The sequence below is a fragment of the Oreochromis aureus genome, linkage group 18 (genome assembly GCF_013358895.1).
Source record: "Oreochromis aureus strain Israel breed Guangdong linkage group 18, ZZ_aureus, whole genome shotgun sequence".
NCBI lineage: Eukaryota > Metazoa > Chordata > Actinopteri > Cichliformes > Cichlidae > Oreochromis > Oreochromis aureus.
This window is the reverse complement of record NC_052959.1, coordinates 22,971,229-22,989,013: the sequence shown is the minus strand read 5'-3', so window position 1 is coordinate 22,989,013 and position 17,785 is coordinate 22,971,229. Positions and strand designations below refer to the sequence as shown.

The window sequence follows — 17,785 nt, the reverse complement described above, 5'->3', positions numbered from 1 at the left end:
CACTCAAATGAAACGCACACGCTTAGTTTTATAACCTTATTTTATTAAATCAAAAGTTCACATATCTACAAAATTGTAGATACATTTTTATATGGGTTTAGAAAGTACAGTACAATTTAAGTAGACCTATTTTTAAGTGATATTTACAATGTTTTGTTGATTTTTTTTATATTATTGTCCCTGTGTACTTCACACTACATGGAATAAAATATGGCTGTAAAAAGGGAAAAATTTCAAGAAAACAAAAGATATGACTTAAAAACAAAATCAAAGAGGAAGTATCATATTTCAGAAAAAAAAAAATGATGCAGCTCGAGTCCCATAAAAGTTTGCTCCCTATGTTTCTGTTTATGACTTAAAGCTCGAACAAAACGGTGCCGTCTTCACATTTCGACATCCGCTCTCTTCCCGCTCAACAGTACCCCGCTGTGCTAAATTTCACCTGTAATGATGCACCAATGCTGCTTTAAATAAACAGAGCGTGTCCTCTCTTTTTTGGCTCAGTGAATGACACAAAACAAAAATAACAAAAGCCCATACATTCAACTGTACAGCTCTGTAGGTATGTCTGAAAAAAAAAAAGTACATTACACACACGCACAGGTCCGAGATTCACAATGCATAGCTCACCTATGACAGAATAGATTACTAGTGGTTAAGACAAATGGCCATGGTATTCATGAGGTCCCAAATTATTTGATATTACAAAGGTGCATGAAACCTATTGTCCCTCAATACTGTGCATGTAGGAACTTGATTTTAAGACTAACATAAACATAGAAACAATGGAAACAGACTGAGAATCCACATTTAAGCTCAACACAGGTGGAGTGTACATAACTGCATCACACTCCCCAAATTAGTTGTCTCTAATAAAATACTGATTCATATTTGAAGTTTGGCAGTCACCTAAGATGCACCGTGTGCTTCTGGCGCCACCTAGCTGTCAGATATAATGTCCACAATGGGGAAAAACAAACCTGTAAAAGAATGCAGAATACCCCAAACAGGGCCATCTTTAGCTTAATTCAAGCCATCTCTATGTAAACTCATAAAATATTACTTTTAAACTATGGGTTGGCAAGCACAGTAGTATAAAAAAGAGAGGCTTAAAGACTTTTATCTCTTACGCACAGATATATGCTGAAATAACTTACAGTCTGAGTAAGGAAACGTTTTTAAGAGAACTAACAATGTTGGTAATATATGTCCTTTATATTACCAAGACTCAAAAGGAGCAAAAGAAATTTATAGCTGTACTGTATTGCAAAACTATCACTTGGCACAGACTACACACGAACCACAATTTACTGGTAAAGTGCAAGGAGAGCTGCATGACAGCAGGGAAGGGGCAGAAGGGGCTTACAGTGTGAAACTTCAAGTGATTTTAACTGGTCATCAAACAACCAGAGACGTCATTCAGCTTAACTGCGACTAAGAGCTGACAGAAAAAATTCAGACATCAATCTCAAAGCTTAAAACACTCAATCTATTTTACTTAAGAGCTGAGGCGACAGGTCAATGGAGATAAACAAACTTCAATAATAAATCGTTTAAAAAGTCCCTTAATTTCCCTAAATTAAGGGACATCTTTAGTGGCTTTAAACAGGCTGTGATTTTAAACTATAAATTAAGGACTCACTGTCACAGTAACCCTATTATTACAAATTTAAGACTGGTCATTTGCTACATAGAGAAATGTTCCTAAACAGAGTACTTGCATTTTCATCATTAGAATGACAAAAACTGTAGTTTAAGATAATATATTGCTCTTCATCACTCACTGAAAGGAGGTGAATGCACCAATGGTGGAGTCATCATTTTCAGTCACAAAAAAATGATTGTCAAGGACAACAAGAGCAGTGCTGTCAGCTCATTCTCTGTCTGATCCTTGACTGACAGTGAAAAGGAAACCTGTACAGCTCTGTTTGACAGCAATTCAAGCTCATCGGCCTCTGGTTGAAATTAGTCACATAAAAAAAGGGAAAGAGTGCTATTAAAAATAGATCTAAATATATCACATTTGTAATCCAGTCCACAAACTATTAATGACTTCTCATCCCTGGTTCTGCTACCGGTTGCGTGAATGAGTGAGTGAGGATAATGAAGAGACTAACATCTGGAGTAAGAGCCCATTCCTTTGTGTTAAATGGAACATCTGGATAATGCTCCTGGCTGAGTCCTCCAACCAGCAGAGCACTGTGACCCATGAAGTCAACATTTATCCTTAAAATGGAAAAGATGAAACTCTGGAAGCTTTCAGAAGAGGAAGCAAGGAGGGGAAGTCCTCCATTTACTGACAATATAATGGCTTACGTGGTCTGAGAGGACTGACCATAGCCGGAGAGAAAGGGGGAGGAAGTGCTAAGAGCAAGAACAGTCTATTTATGTCCAGTCAGTATGAAAGGCCTCAGTCCTCAGAGTAGGCTACAGCGGAAGAAGCTGGTCTTTTTCTGAGGCTCTGAGATCTTTACGCCCTGACTGCTTCCTTGCGGTGTGTTGCCCTCCTGCAGCAAAAACAACAAAGAAAAACAAAAATAAGTCAAAACACTGTCATCTGCTGCACAGTTTTCCACAAGCTGGAAAAACACAAAAACATTCCATAAAAAGAGCCACAAGAGCCGCTGGTGATTTTCCTCAGTTTTATTCTTACCAATTTTGTGTCCATTTTTGATTTGATGTCTCTGGCGAGCATCAAAAACGCCTGTGAAACAGAAAAGCATGTTTTCAAAATTCTAATCTTCATCTACTGTAAATTCAAGTCAAGAATTTAAGGCAGCTGGACCTAATAGACACAAGGTTCAATTAGATTCAATTTTATTTATATAGTGCTAAACAGTAACAACAACAGTCGCCTCAAGGTGCTTATATTATAGGGTAAAGACCCAAAAATAATAGAGAGAAACCCCAAAAATCAAAGGACCTATTTTGAGAAAGCACTTGGTGAGAAGGAAAAACTCCCTTCTAACAGGAAGAAACCTCCAGCTGCAACAGGTCAGCGAGTGGCAGCCGTTTGGCGCAACTGGCTTTGGGACAAAAAGTCCAGTTATCACCAACAAGGTTCTTAATTTTGTGCATATGGGAGCTTCGCTTTCTAACCACGAAAGATGACATCAATATGACACACAAGCAGGTGACATGTTTTGGGGTTTTTCTGGAGGCAAATACTGTTGTGATTTAGCGCCATATAAATAAAACTGAACTGAATGTTTACATGACGTATGAAATTAACTGTGCCATGTGTTCTAGCTGACAAAGTGCTTACATTTTCCACGTTGATGTTGGACTTTGCGCTGGTCTCCATGAACTTTATTCCATACTCTAGTGCAAGCTGAAATAAATAAACAAATAAATAAAGTTAAAAAAAAATCTGCTGACACTTTTATTCAAAGCATATTACTTTAACATTGCAATAATGACTAAGATTCCCTCTTGACTGATGATCTAGGTGGAATTGACACAGAGTATCACCAGCTACTTGCTGGTTTCCATTAATGAAGTAAATTTATATAAAATGTATTTACGGTAACCCCTGCATGTAACCAACACTAACTCAGATGCATGTGTATTAAGGATGGGCATTTCAAGCAAGCACACTATTTAACATTTACTGGGAACAAGTCGCCTATTTTCCAAAAGTTCACCCGAAACTGCTTTCAAATGACTATAAACAGCTGTGTCAGACCTTTCACCATGCTAGCTTTACCTCGTTTCCATTTGTTATATAAATTTGGTCCATAAAAGACCCTTTGATGGCTGTAATAATGATTGGCTTTACAAGTTACATCGACATAAAACCTCAGTCAGGCACATGGTACTTAGTAGTACACCCTATCGTTTAAAACCTAGCAGATGTTTTACTGCCACCTACAGGTAGTAAAAGTGCATTAAATCCAACCAGGCAATAATAAAAACAAAGAAGAAACACTTTTGTAAAATCATGAATACCCCTGATGTGAATGCACACAGACATGAGAAAACTGAATGATAACATGTCTTTCTGTTGAACTGATTTTAAACTAGAGCTTAATGTAACTTTACAGTGGCAGAAACACTAGTTTCTCTTCTCTCCTCTCAGTTTCACTGTGTGTTTGTGCTGGTGAACCTGAAACTGCAAGAACAGCCAGCCATTCCTCCCCACAGGGCGATCTCACAGTGTGACTACAGGAAAATAACACTTTGGAGAAGATTATGTGAGACCATGCATGTGTTAAGCTTCTCACCTTTTCCCCCATCTCTTTGGACACCTGCCGTTTGTCATTGATGTCACATTTGTTGCCAAGGACCATCTTCTCAACGTCCGCTGATGCATGCTGGATTAGGAGAGTTTTCATTTTAAAAAGGTACATGATACCATACAGACTTTTGATGGGTAGAACATAAACGGATGAGTTTATATTTGGACCAGAATGTACCTCTTCTATATTCCTTATCCAGTTCTTGATATTTTCAAAGGATTTTTCGTTTGTGATGTCGTAGACGAGCATGATGCCCTAAAGAGCAGTACAATCATAAATAAATGCAGGTGAAGCTGCACTTTCTACAGGAAAGAGGATTTAAATCACATCTGTCTGTCAGCATGTGAAGATACCCACCATTGCACCTCTGTAGTAGGCTGTTGTGATTGTTCGGAAGCGTTCCTGACCAGCTGTATCCCTAAAGAAAAACCATCACTAGTTATCAGAAAGCTTAAGGACAAAATAGCAAATTCAATGCTTGTGGAAATTATTAGAAAAGTGATCATTTCTAACCAATGTCAAGCATGACAGCTAATACACTAAATGTATATTAAAACTGATTAAAAAAAAAAGAGTTATCTTAAACTCCAACATACATGTAATGGGCTTTTTAAATACCTCTTCACGAGTAAAACACCAGCATACAGTATATTACTACTGTGTAGTGCTTGTGGGTAACTGTATTAAGTGTGCAATAGTGCATTAATCTAACACAACAAATAATAAATTCACGGCAAAACATCTCAGCACGCAAAAATGTTTTCAACATAAACAACCTATAACACTAATATTTGCAACCTTACAATAATTGTAAAATTTAAATTATGCTAGCTAGGATTACAATTGGGTACTTCTAGCAAGCCAGGTAACATAAACGGTAGAAGCAAAAACTGGCACTACACTTAAGTAAAAATCCTAACAGGTTGTCTGCTAATAAATGACTTTAACACTGTTTATTAATGTCTGGAGGTTGTGTGGCTTTATTTTTTGTGTAAATAACATTAAAATGTATTTCTTTTATTCTACATACACACCTATCTGAAGTCTCTGTAGACTATAATGTTCACAGACAACACTGTGATTTGTAGTGAGAGTTGGGAGGAAGCCAAAGAGAACTTGGAAAGGTGGAGGTATGCAGTGAAGAGAAAAGGATTGAAAGTCACTGAAGCAAGATAGAATGCATGTGTGAATGAGAGGAAGACATAACATATCAGTGAAGAGCAGAGGTAGAAAAGCTGGATAAGTTGAAACACCTGGGGTCGACCATCCAAAACACTGGACAGTTTATGAGAGAGATGAAGACGAGCGTTCAGGCAAGGTGGAGTGGGTGGAGACAGAAGCACAGTGGCATTAGTGAAAGGGAAAGTTTATACAAGATGGAAGTGAGACCTGCTGTGATGTATGGTTTGAGGATGATGTCACTAGCAAAAACACAGGAGGCAAAACTGGAGGTGGCAGAGCTGAAAGTGATCTTGAAGAACAGGTTTATAAATGACTACGTCAGAAAGAATGCTCCGATTTGAGCGGTTTAGAGACAAAGTTATGATGCACTTCATTTGCATCAAGAGAGATGTAAATCCTGAGCTGAGCATGCTCCAGTAGTCAAGTTGGAGCAACAACAGGATTTGTTTAGCTACTTATCAAAGTAGAGCTGCTGCTGCTGTAGCACGTTCGTGGACACAACCTGGTCAGTATTCTAATTTAGCGAGTCACAAATATACAACAGTGGCGGTGCAGACTACAAGTATTACAATTTTACTACTGTTTATGGTTGCCATCTTGAATTGTTAAGCCTGGTTTTTCTGAGGCTCCTCCAACTTTCCGAGCTCAAAATCTGACTTGAGGGAACAGTTCAGATGTAAATTCCATCTGCCAACTTTAACTAGAACACACTATTACAAAGACAAAAAGGAAATGGTTTGGGCATGTGCACTGGAGGAATAGTTGAAATTGGGCAAAGAATGTTAAATATGGAGCTGTTAGTCAGGAGGAAAAGAGGAAGACCTCAGAGAAGATTAATGGATCTAGTGAAGGTCATAAAAGGGGTTTGGTGTAGCAGAAAACGAGGATGTTAAAGCTAGGGTGAGGTGGAGGCATATTATCCATTGCAAACCATGCAATGTAATGTCCACTCATGGAAAAAGTGGTAGTGGTTAAAACACATTAATTTTAAAAATGATTACATCTGTGATTCTTATCACTGATAATGTATAAGAAACACATAAGCAGTTAAACTCAAGTATTAAACTAGAGCTTGTAAAGTGTATATACATAGTGTAAAATACTGAAACTAACTATTTGAAAAAAAAATCAGCCAACACTAAATGTGTATTAAAACTAAATTAAAACACTGACAAATACAAAACATTGTCGGCAAAATTATGTCACATGTCCAGCATTAAACTTACCATATTTGTAACTTTATCTTCTTGCCGTCAAGCTCTATTGTCCTAATCTTGAAATCAATGCCTGCGATTAAAATAAAAATATGAATGTCAAATCATAACGATAGCTTAGTAGCTCGGCTCTAGCTGTCAACATTGGCTAAGTCTACTTTTTCAGCAAGAAAAATAACACCTACGAGCTTCCAATAAGCTACAGGAATATGATAATAAACAACCATTACACCGTCAAATATCCGGGTTTCATATGTCTTCCAAGAATGTAGACGGAGCCAAACGGCTAATGTGCTACTCGGCTAACCGTCTTGGTTAGCAACCCGGCATCAGGTTATTATGCAACGAAACATTTCTGCTTAAACATGCGCCACACGAACAAACAAAGGTTATCAGTGCTTCACTTCACTACACTGAATTAACTGTACAATTGTACTGCTGCTACTTTAGCAAATACACATTCTGCCTATATGAATGTAAAAGAGAAACTAGTTCCTTGTGCTGAAATCCAGCAAGTAGACGGCCTCACCGAGGAAGCCCATTGACGTATTGTAAACAGAGAATGACTCGGTTTTTGTTCCCCCTCAAATACTCACCTATAGTTGAGATAAACGTTGAATTGAAGGCGTCTTCCGAAAACCTGAACAGGACGCAGGTCTTCCCGACACCAGAGTCTCCGATTAACAGTAATTTAAACAAATAGTCGTATGTTTTCGCCATACTTGATATTATTGCGGAAATCCCGCCCGGTAAGGAAGCAATGTAAATAAGCTGGAATGACGCCCCCTGCTGGCCCGGAATTCAACAGCGCTTCAGACTGTGACCATGAGGCTTTTAGGTTGTTGGCTTACGTAAGGTAGACCAGGTTATAATTGTGAGTTGTTTAACTTGTGCTACTTTGGGCTTTTTTAAATATACTGCACTTGTTACTCTACTGTATTTACTATGTATAACTATAGCTTTGATTCAATGTAAAGTTTTGTCTTGCCATTTTATTGTATACACCTTGCTAGTACCAGTTTGGGTCTCTTTTTTGCTTTTTGAATTGCCTTAATTCTTCATGGCATAGATTTAGCAATGTGCTCCAAACATTCCCCAGAGATTTTGGTTCAAATTGACATAATAGCATCACAAAGTTGCTGCAGATTTGTCAGCTACAGATTCATGACGTGAATCTCCATCTTTGGCTTCCACCACAACCCAAATTGCTCTACTCGGATTGAGAGCTGAGGACTGTGGAGGCCATTTGAATACAGTGAACTCATTGTCATATCCAAAAAACAGTTTGAGATGATCTGAGCTTTGCCACATGATGTATTATCCAGCTGGGTACACAAATAAGGGATTGACACAGCATTAATGGATGGACACGGACAGCAACACAAGCAACCTAGACAGGTAGGGTTGGCATTCAAACAATGGCAGGCAATATTTTCCCAGTTGTCTGTTGTCCAGTTTTGGTGAGCCCGTGAAAACTGTATCCTCAGTTTCCCATCCTTAGCTGACAGGAGAGGCACCTGTTGTGGTCTTCTGCTGCTGTAGCCCATCTGCTTCAAGACCTGATGTCTGGTGCTACTCTGCATACCTTGGTTGCAATGAGTGGTTATTTGAGTTGCTGTCAGCTTCAACTCAAAGCTTGGTATACATTCACTGACACTGATACTACTACTACAGTATTACATTTTAGTATACTTAGAAATCAAGGGAAATTTGTGTTCATTATTTAAAAAAACAACTTCCATTTGAATTACAATTCAACTAAAGAAAAAAAAACTGAAATGCAAATTACCACAGCCTAAAATGGGGTCAATTAGGACTTCTAATGAGGTTGGAAAGTATAGTAAAAGTGAAAAAGGAAAGTGGAAAGATGAAAGGCAAAACAACTAAATTATTACAAAACAACAATAATGTTGTTGTGAAGGGTTTTTTTTGCTTTTTTTTAATCTAATTGAATTGTAGGACTTTTCTTTTTTGTGTTAATGCATTTTGAAGCGACTCGATGACAGTTGTTTCCAAAACTTTCCATCAGATCACACAGCCTTCTTTACTGCCTGGTCTCTGTCACGGTCTGTTAACAAGACGCCGACGATTTTGCAACACTTTGTGCTGAAGCCAATAAGTGTTGATGCAGAGCTGGATCGTGTTTCTAATCGTGAGTAATTGTTGCACAATATGCGATTGGTTTAATGTTGAAGACGTACTCTTTAACTTTTCATTTATTGCTCAGTAATTATCTTTACTGTGCAGCATACAGCAATTGGAACTGTTTATTTTACAGCTCACAGTCACAAGAAGCTTGATAAGAAGTTTGAGGACACACTTATACTCTGATAACATAGTCTTTAATATTAACCTCATGTAGTTGTATGCCATTTCTTGATTATAGCACTCAGTGGCATTACTGTTGTGAAAGAAGAGATACAGCATCTGCAAAAAAAAAAAAAAGCTGTTGTCTTAGCACAGAGATCACAGTGTGCATGTTAGCACATGTAAACTGAAGGGTGAGCTCTTTTCCCTGGAACGGTTTATAGATGTGTGTTGAAACTGGCTCGCGGACATGACACATAACAACAGCAGCAGCAGCATTAACACTGTTGTCATCATCGGTTTTATTTGTGCACAGAGTTTGGTCTACAACACAATTCCTAGCACCAATACTGAAATCATGTGGACCCAAAACCATTTTTAAAAAAAGGAAAAGAAACAAAAAGGACCATAAATACATAAAAGGGCTACATGTGTTTTACAAATTAAGAGTGAAATTGCAGAAAATGGATGGCATGTAGAAAATATCTTTTACAAAGTTGTTGTTTGTTTTTATTTTTATTTTTTTACTTATTTGATGTTCTTCTTGGCATTTTACAAGCTACTGAGCTCCTGCAGTGTTTGGTCCAGGACTTGGTGCATTCCTATGTTTTCTTCTTTTGCATGTGATAGGTTCTCTGTAATGAAAAGCAGCAGGGAATATATCATATAACTGTTTGTCAGGTAACAGGTAAAATTGTAAGCCTCAAAGTGAGAAAAATGCAGAAACAGCTGCAAAGTGATGAAGAGCAGATTGCAGTGAATGACAGAAGGCAGTGTAAAAGAGAAAAAGATCTTTATTAAGCTTCAGTTTAATGCAAAAAGAAGGAGAAGGGAGCTCTGAATGCAAAGGAATAAAGGAGACAAAGTGCTTCTAAAGATGCAAAGTCGGCAGAGTGCAGGGTTTACAAGGTGTTCATATCATTGAGGGCATGATCCAGCTCCTCGCTGATAGCCTTGTATTTCAGCTTCTGAGTGTACAGTTCATCTGCAGGTCAATAGGCAGAGAGTGAGCAGGGCGCAGGAGGTTGAGAGGAAAAAGTGTGCAGGCCATGAAGGGGAAATCGGAAAAAGAAAGAAATCACAGAGCAGAAAGTTAAAGATTTATTACAAGAAGAAGTGTAGGGTAGAATATGAGGGCTGAGAGAAAGCGTACCTTCTAAGTCATCTATGGTCTTTTCCAGCTTAGCCACTGTCCTTTCTGCGAATTCTGCACGGGTTTCCGCCTTTTTCAAACAGTAAACACATTAAAATATATATGCAAAGCTTACTTTAGAAAACACAGGTTCAGCTTAAGCAGAGTGAATGAATTTACCTCTTTAAGTCTGTCATTCAGGACTTTAATCTCCTCCTCGTATTTGTCTTCTTTCTCAGAGTACTATGCAGACAGAGAAAAGCAACAGCTTTTGTTTGTGCCATTTTAGGATGATCAGGGTATTTTCCCCTGTTTTTTAGGTGATGGTAGTCGAGATGAGGATGCAAATAGTGAATGTGAGCACGAAACAAAGGCACTTAATGTGCTGCCGATCCTGTTGCGTGGCTGTATTGGGTGACAGTGATGAGTGTGGATCTGTGAAGGTGTTTTATGATAGTGAGCTTACCTTCTCAGACTGAGCCTCTAGAGACTTGAGGTTGTTGGTAACATTCTTAAGCTCTTCTTCCAGGTCACCGCACTTACTGAAAGAAAGAAAAGATTTTTTTTTTTCCAATAACTTGCTTAGAATATATTTAAAATTCACATATTGTGGTGGGAATAACTGCACTGAATTTCTCCTTACAGTTCTGCAATTTCTGCCCTCTCTTCTGCCCTCTCCAGCTCACCCTCGAGGATGACCAGTTTACGTGCAACCTGGAACGAAATCACAGTTGAACATCAGCAGAAGCGACATCTCACAAAAACAATTAATACGACGTGTCCGTTCGTACCTCCTCGTATTTGCGGTCAGCTTCCTCGGCAATGTGTTTGGCTTCTTTGAGCTGCATCTCCTGGATCTCCATCTTCTCCTCGTCTTTCATGGCTCTGTTCTCAATCACCTTCATGCCTCTAAAGATGGAAACGATGCAGAACATTTAGTCCAACAAGACCACAAAGACACTCGACATTGCAGGGGTAATCTGGGAGTCTCTCTAAAAGCTGACTTAACTCAGTAACCACCAACTTTGCATTTCCAACAGTTATTTTTTACCTGTCAAATTTCACTGACAGGCAATGGCATCTATTCACTGCACTAATGGGATTCTCTATCTTTGTATCACACGGACTTGTATGGCTCTGTATACAGTTTTGTTATCAAGCATTCCTGCTTCAGTTCTGATGGGCCATGGGCCATTTAATAAGCCAACACGACAAGACAAGTCAAATGATAAATATCACATAACCTTACTGTTCTGTTTATGCCTCCAGTTTTGTGCTATTGCCTTTTTTGATTTTTCCTTGAAAAATAAAACTTCGAACTTTACAAAGTTTTACAAAGTATTGCTTTCATTTATTTTACTTTTTTTTTTAAAGTCAAGCAAACTTTATTTCCACTCTGAGGGAATGAACAACACATTCCAATAGGCTTCCCTCACTACTTCCAGCCAATGAAAATGAGCCAGTGAGGGTGATTTCAGCCAGTTCACTTGTGTGTGTGCTTGCTCAGTTTTTTTTTTTTTGTGCCACATGAAATAGGCTGAAGCCTATCTGCATGGTAACAGCGAATGCCCGTGATAGCTAACTTCAACACGGTGGGCTGTGTCTAACTTTCACTTAACATTAAAACACACAGTGACTCACAGCAGTAACAAATACATCTGAATCTACAGATCTATGCTGATTTTCACCTTTCGCTCTCATCTGCGGCCTTCTCGGCCTCCTCCAGCTTCTGCAGGGCTGTGCCCAGTCTCTCCTGAGCACGGTCCAACTCCTCCTCCACCAGCTGGATCCTGCGGTTCAGCGATGCTACTTCGCCCTCAGCCTGTAGCCACACATTGAGAGAGATAGGGAGGTCACAGGTCAGAGGCCAGGAAGGAAATATGAATGCAGCCAAAACAGGAAGGTTACCACTTAAGCTCAGTGCTGAAAACTGCTTATCCATTCATACATTTTGAAGTTATGCTATTATTTTTCCCCCCTTTCATTCATGGCTTTAAGAAGATGTCAAGATCAGGTCCTTGCATGTCTCCCTTTCATTTTCTTTTTCAGCCTTAGTGACTTTGATGAGTTGTGGACTTTGCAGCCTGGCTACCTACTTTACTAATATGCTGACACAGGATAACGCAGTGACAGCTTTTTTTTTAATAAACATGCTGGCATCTGATATTTTACAGCTGGCTTCACTTTTGTAGTGTAAACCCAAGCATGTTTGGGGGGACAACAGCTTTCTTCTCCTCAGCCTGTTTCCCACAGCACTGATAGGGCAGATAACCATGCCTGCTCTCTCCTTCCTGTGTAGAGGCTCAAGAGGAAAAGAGGATTCCAGGCACCTTTTCAGATGGACGGTGTGTTAGCTGTTATTCAATCAAAAAGCTCAAAGGGCGCAAGGGAAGGAGAAAAAAAAGAAGTTTTGAAAGATTGACAAGAAGTGTAACTGTAAGCATGAACCCTTTAAAAGCTTCAATTTTACATTTTCTTTAAAGTCAAACAACCACACTGACAGTTAATGTAACACCGGGGACTCTTGCAGCATTTCTTGGTGTTTTGGTAGATATATGGGGCGGGCTGGGGTTAGATAACACAGCCGAACAAAAGTCTGCAAAGGAATGTCGACACAGCAATGTCTCAACTTGTCTCTGTAACGACTGTATAGAAAATAAGAAGACAGGAAAAACTACAGATTTTTTTACTGTAATCTGTATGCAGAGGCTTCGGTTTTTATTTCGCGCGTTAGGTGCGTTATTATTACCGCTACTTTGCCAGTCCAGCTCTCAGGAGTGCGTAAACGCTTCAGATTACAGTGAAGATGCTCAACCGGCTTGCTGGGATTACAGATCAAGACAAAAAGTAAAAGAAGTCCACTTCAAGTTGGACTAAATACAAACTGATCTCACTTTTTCGCGCAGTTCCCGTTCAGTTTCCAGCTCCTTTTGTACTGCCAGTGCGCGATCTTCTGCCTCATCAACTTGCTGCTGGAGGGCTTGGATTTTCTTCTTCACGGCCTCCATAATTCCGACTGTTTGGTTTCTTTAAACGGGGATAACGTCTGAACCGGCAATCGATACCCTTAAGTTATGAATTCGCCTCAAAGTTGCAGGCTCTGTGGAAATCTTTTCTCGGGCAGGAAATCAGGGAGGTGCGGTGCTGGGACGGCGGAAAAAAAGGGCTGGGAGTTTTCAGGAAATTTATGACGAGATCCTCCAATCATGTGAAGAAGCCTGTCTCAGATGACATCACAGGATTTAGGAGGGGAATGTGGGATTTTTTTTTTCTCCACAAAGGAGGTGTGTAAAGTCACTTTTTTGTGAGGCCAGGGTTTTCTATTGTGGACTTATATGGCAAAGTGAAGGTGTTGCAACTTCTCGGATTGAAGGCAGCGGAAGTGCACTATCAGAGTTATTTGTCTGCTGTTAGATAAAGCGTGAATCACGTCTAAGGGATCATCGTGTGATTGGATTTGGTTGTCTGAGAGAGAAAAGGAAGGGAAGTAAATGTCAGTGGGGGATGGTGAAGGAGAGAGAAGCAGGTTGTAAACTGTATCAAAGGACATCAAGGAAATCAAAAGTCCAAAGATTTACTTCTAGTGAAGGAGGAGGAGGGTCAAGGGTGGGGTGGGGCCGTAATAATCCTTTTCACTACGGGTTGTTGACCTGCAGTGGCTTGGAATGTAAATTGATTTGGTTGCAGACATGACCTGCAGCCATCGGGTGGCGACACATTTCTTCATCGCCCCCATTTGCCGCCTCCTCCTCCTCCCGCTCACGTTTTCGTTCTTTTACCACATTTATATGTATCGGTAACCCCCCCGACACACACACACACACACACACACACACACACACACACACACACACACACACACACACACACACACACACACACACACACACACACACACACATAATCAGTGTGAAACACATTAGAAGGTGAAAGAAGCGAAAACGTATTTGTGGCCACCTGATAAGCCATTAGAGGAATAAAATCATCTGTTATCACCTTTAACCTTTGAGGTCATCTCACCTACTTCAGCTCAGGTTTTTACCTGCTTTGTATTCAGGTCCGTAATAATAAGTGAAGCTGAAACACTTTCCAAATCCTCGTGAAAACTTCACAGACTTGAAGGGAAGAGAATCTCCAGCACTCTTCAAAGCCACTCTTTTCATTCTGTGTCAGATCAATATTATTATATTGGTCATGATTCACTCCCAAAAGTAAACTACGCCAAGTCTGTGTCCGGATTTATTTTGTTTGTGATAGGGGATAATCCCCAGTTAGATTCCCATCATTTTCCTGGAAAGGATATGTTTAAGCAATAAATACATGACATAAATGTAGATGGTCTCCAAAGGTCGGCAGTCATTCAGCATTGCACACTGCCTAGGTATGTTACTGTAAAGGCCAGACTGAGGAGAGAATAACATCTCAGCCCCAAAAAAGGCCAAAGCATTGATTTCATTAGAAACTGCAGTACGGGGTTCTCTGTTTGCTTAGGCTGCATTCCTGAAATTCTTTGGTCGGCAACAGGCTGGCCAAGTTGTGTCTGTGCTTGAGAAATAGCTCAGCTACAGACCTCAGTGAACCACCAATAACTCTGTGATTATCTCCACGGTCTGGGTTAGAAGATGCAAGATAATCAGTTCAGGATTTCTGGGTTAGTAGTTTACATTGGGGTGGATTTTTTAAAAAAATTTAATCTCAAGGCAGTTCTTTAAAACAACCATTCATGTCTTCTTTTATTCCTATCCTATATGTATGACCGTCAGTGATTTAATCACTTCACATTCATATTTTGCACTTTAGAAACAACCAAGCTGCACTAAACTATTGGGCGAGTCCAGACATTTCCTTTTTTGGGTTATGTAAGCAGAAGAGGCAACTCTTCATCTGAGACAAGCACTTTAGCCAATGATTTTGTTTAAACCAGCTTTGACAGAGAGGAATGTGTGTCCATGTTACTGGTCCCCTTTTTCCCTCTCATAGAGTGATATCTATTTCAGTCCATATGAAGTATTTGATACTGATATTTTAGAAGCTGTGGGGTTGCACTTTAATAATGCCTTTCAGATGGCGTCTTGGTGGTGAACTCACGTCTGTGGCCTTCTTCTCCGACAGTTCCAGTTTCTCCTGAGCATCCTTCAGGGCCTCGGAGTACTTGTCCAGTTCATCTTCTGTTCCCTTCAGTTTCTTCTGCAGAGCGAGCAGCTCATCCTCCAGCTGAGAAAAGGCAGACGTGAGAGAAAGTCAGGAATCAAATATAGATTTTTGTTCAGTTAAAGTGAGTATGATGAAATTCTGGTATATGACAGAAAGCAGTAGTGGGTGGATAGATCTTTTACAGATCACTTAAATGTTATTTTGGGATATTCCTGATGTATTTCAGAAAGATGAATTTCACATGAAGATAAGGAGGTGAAAATACGTAGTGGGTGCATGATTTTGGACTACAGCTAGGTCTTCTCAACAAATACATGTGTGCTGTTATTTTAATCAGGGTTATTCTTTCCACTTAAAAAGCTCCAGAGTCAAACATTCACCATGAAGCCTGTAGATTATGTGAGGTAACTAGGACGTTCCTTCTGAAAAGACACATAGCTGCAGAGTCTGGGTGGCCCAATCCTTTAATTGCCATGGGAGTCTGTGCCTGATGTTGTGTGTAATAGATGTTAATTTTGCATGCAGTTTTGTGTATTTTCAGTGCCTTTCGTCAGCCTAACTGCACTCTGATAGTCTACTCATCGTGCCAAGAATAGCAAAGAAAGCATCTCTTAGCACTATTTGAACTGCAGCCATCCCAACAAACTAAAGAGCTCTGCATAATCTTCTAGGATTTCATGCTGACTGTTCTTTGCTCCTGTAGACATGCTGAGCGTCCATATGTGCCGTGCCAGTGACAACTGATGCTCCCTGTGCTCTCTGAGGGAGTCGTTAGGGCATTAGCTACCAGAGAGTGGATCTTTCCACTTACCACTTGCTCGATCATCCACCCTGGCTTTGTCCGAGTCTCTCTAACTTGCTGCTCTCTAACATTCCTTTCATACCACGTTAATGATGACACCATCTCCCACTATGTGATAATTGCCTCTATTTAGAAACCTCAGATATCCTATTGCATCTCCAGATTCTATTTTGTTTGTATCAAATTAAAGTACACTGTCATTAAGTTTGGCTGGGAAACATCATTCTGTCTGTGGCTTGAGCGCTGTGGCGCCAAATATGGGGGCACAGAAATTTATGAGGTTTTATATTATACCAACTTCACTTCTGATTAGGATGCTGCCAGAGTCAGACCATGATATTCTATAGGTTTGTTTCAACCTGGCAGCTTTTCCTTTGATTCAGTTCGGGTAATAAGCCTAGCTCTTGTCACTGCCATCTCTGTGGACGTCCTCCACCGTCTCCTACTGCAGAACAAGGAGCTCAGTATCAACTGATCCCTGTGATTCAGCATTAGTGCTGCTGAGAAATGTTCTTATTTAGTGTTTTAGATTATGACTGAACTACCAACAAAAATAAATCGAAAAATATAAAAAAAAAGTAATATAGGAAAAGTGAAAAAAACAACACCATTACTTAATAGTGTTGTAATAAAACTGGTATGAGTAACTTTACAGAGACATTTAGATATAGCATCCTGATATTGAAAATGTTCACATTTTTTGACAAAGAAGATTCCCCATATTTTCAAAAAAAGTAATTATTAAAATTAATTTATGCATGTGTGATGCATTTACTTCATTTGTTGTAAATATGCTGTGACATTTTAATATTCCTGCATTAAACATTAAACTCATGAGCCACGCGTCACCTGTTTGCTTTTATCTTCCGCCGCCTTCTTGTCGGTCTCGGCCTGTTCCGCCCTGTCGATGGCGTTCTCCTTGTCCAGCTTCAGCATCTGCATCTTCTTCTTGATGGCCTCCATGGTGACTGTTGGGTGTCAGCGTCTTGAGATCTTTAGAAAATGAAGTTTTGTTGTTCGTTACGGGGAAAAGCTGCTGCAGATGTTCAGAGGAAGACGCCTCACAGGAGCCCTCACAAGGTTGACAGGGAGCACAACTGGCAGATGCAGAGAGGAGGGAGCTCGGAGCGAGCGAGCACAGGAGAGGAGGATGCAGACTGAGAGTCGGTGGAGCTGTATGTGATTTAAACTTGACTGGAGGTTTGGAGACAGCCCTAGTCCCCAGTGACAGCCCTTTCCCACCGGTTACCCCTTTCGCCACTCCCCACTTTGGCTCCTCTAGAACTTACTGTTGCCCCCCACCCCATCCCTAATCTAAACTTCACCTCTCAAATGCTCTTTGGTGGGACAGCATGGTGTAGCTGTTTCAGCATTGACCAGCCTATGTCCTTGTTTGGATTTTTACCCAGATAAAAAGCAGGAAAATGACCGAGAGCTCACAAACTTCAAAAGGGAAATTGTTCGCATTAATAATTTATGCGGCTTTTCGCCTCTCTTTGGCCTATCTACATGCCTGTGTTCTTACTTAGGAATGTTCGAATTGATGTTAATACCAGAGTTGGTTAAAAAGGGACATAGTTTTCATTCTAGTGCTGAATGAAAAAGGGCTGTATGGAAAATGATCCAGCCAAAGAAAATTTGGGGGGAAAGAGCTGTCTGCATGTGATCCACGCCAGGCAGCCAGAGCTTTGCAGTCAGGATACACAGACATAAACCACAGGTCCAGTGCAATTAAGATCCTCTTAATTACTATTGG

At 40.0% G+C, this 17,785-nt stretch overlaps 2 protein-coding genes and 1 long non-coding RNA gene across 6 annotated transcripts; 1 reads left to right on the top strand and 2 right to left on the bottom strand.

Annotated features, from left to right (window-relative positions):
* Positions 1–22: 22 nt before the first annotated feature.
* LOC116313401 (ras-related protein Rab-8A-like) lies at positions 23–7,413 on the bottom strand. Its single transcript, XM_031731095.2, has 8 exons — positions 7,231–7,413; positions 6,647–6,707; positions 4,596–4,656; positions 4,416–4,493; positions 4,224–4,313; positions 3,266–3,331; positions 2,654–2,704; positions 23–2,507 (listed from the first exon to the last, which is right to left on the bottom strand). The coding sequence occupies exons 1-8, from the start codon at positions 7,352–7,354 to the stop codon at positions 2,418–2,420; spliced, it is 621 nt and encodes a 206-aa protein (XP_031586955.1). The 5' UTR covers positions 7,355–7,413; the 3' UTR covers positions 23–2,417.
* Positions 7,414–7,897: 484 nt separating this feature from the next.
* Positions 7,898–9,216, top strand: LOC120434380. The gene is made up of 2 exons (XR_005609073.1): positions 7,898–8,273; positions 8,664–9,216. It is a non-coding gene; the product is annotated as an uncharacterized LOC120434380 (long non-coding RNA).
* A 7-nt stretch (positions 9,217–9,223) lies between these two features.
* On the bottom strand, positions 9,224–17,222 carry LOC116313402 (tropomyosin alpha-1 chain-like). 4 transcript variants are annotated; one of them, XM_031731097.2, is made up of 9 exons: positions 16,879–17,220; positions 15,162–15,287; positions 11,762–11,895; positions 10,865–10,982; positions 10,717–10,787; positions 10,540–10,615; positions 10,254–10,316; positions 10,095–10,164; positions 9,224–9,576 (listed from the first exon to the last, which is right to left on the bottom strand). In XM_031731097.2, the coding sequence occupies exons 1-9, from the start codon at positions 16,990–16,992 to the stop codon at positions 9,494–9,496; spliced, it is 855 nt and encodes a 284-aa protein (XP_031586957.1). In that variant the 5' UTR covers positions 16,993–17,220; the 3' UTR covers positions 9,224–9,493. The 4 variants fall into 4 exon arrangements, with proteins under 4 accessions (XP_031586957.1, XP_031586959.1, XP_031586956.1 ...); XM_031731096.2 differs by lacking the exon at positions 9,224–9,576 and adding an exon at positions 9,718–9,926 and having other exon boundaries at positions 16,879–17,222; XM_031731099.2 differs by lacking the exons at positions 15,162–15,287; positions 16,879–17,220 and adding an exon at positions 12,968–13,247.
* Positions 17,223–17,785: the final 563 nt, after the last annotated feature.

Excerpts from the sequence above, each read along its gene's own strand:
- LOC116313401 (XM_031731095.2), bottom strand. The coding sequence starts at position 7,354 with ATGGCGAAAACATACGACTATTTGTTTAAATTACTGTTAATCGGAGAC. Across the intron at positions 4,314-4,415 it reads GGATAAGGAATATAGAAGAG|CATGCATCAGCGGACGTTGA; the intron begins GTACATTCTGGT and ends CTCCTAATCCAG. Across the intron at positions 2,508-2,653 it reads CAAAAATGGACACAAAATTG|GAGGGCAACACACCGCAAGG; the intron begins GTAAGAATAAAA and ends TTTTTGCTGCAG.
- LOC116313402 (XM_031731096.2), bottom strand. The coding sequence starts at position 16,992 with ATGGAGGCCATCAAGAAGAAGATGCAGATGCTGAAGCTGGACAAGGAG. Across the intron at positions 11,896-15,161 it reads CGGAGAAGAAGGCCACAGAC|GCTGAGGGCGAAGTAGCATC; the intron begins GTGAGTTCACCA and ends GTGTGGCTACAG. Across the intron at positions 10,983-11,761 it reads GCCGCAGATGAGAGCGAAAG|AGGCATGAAGGTGATTGAGA; the intron begins GTGAAAATCAGC and ends TTCCATCTTTAG.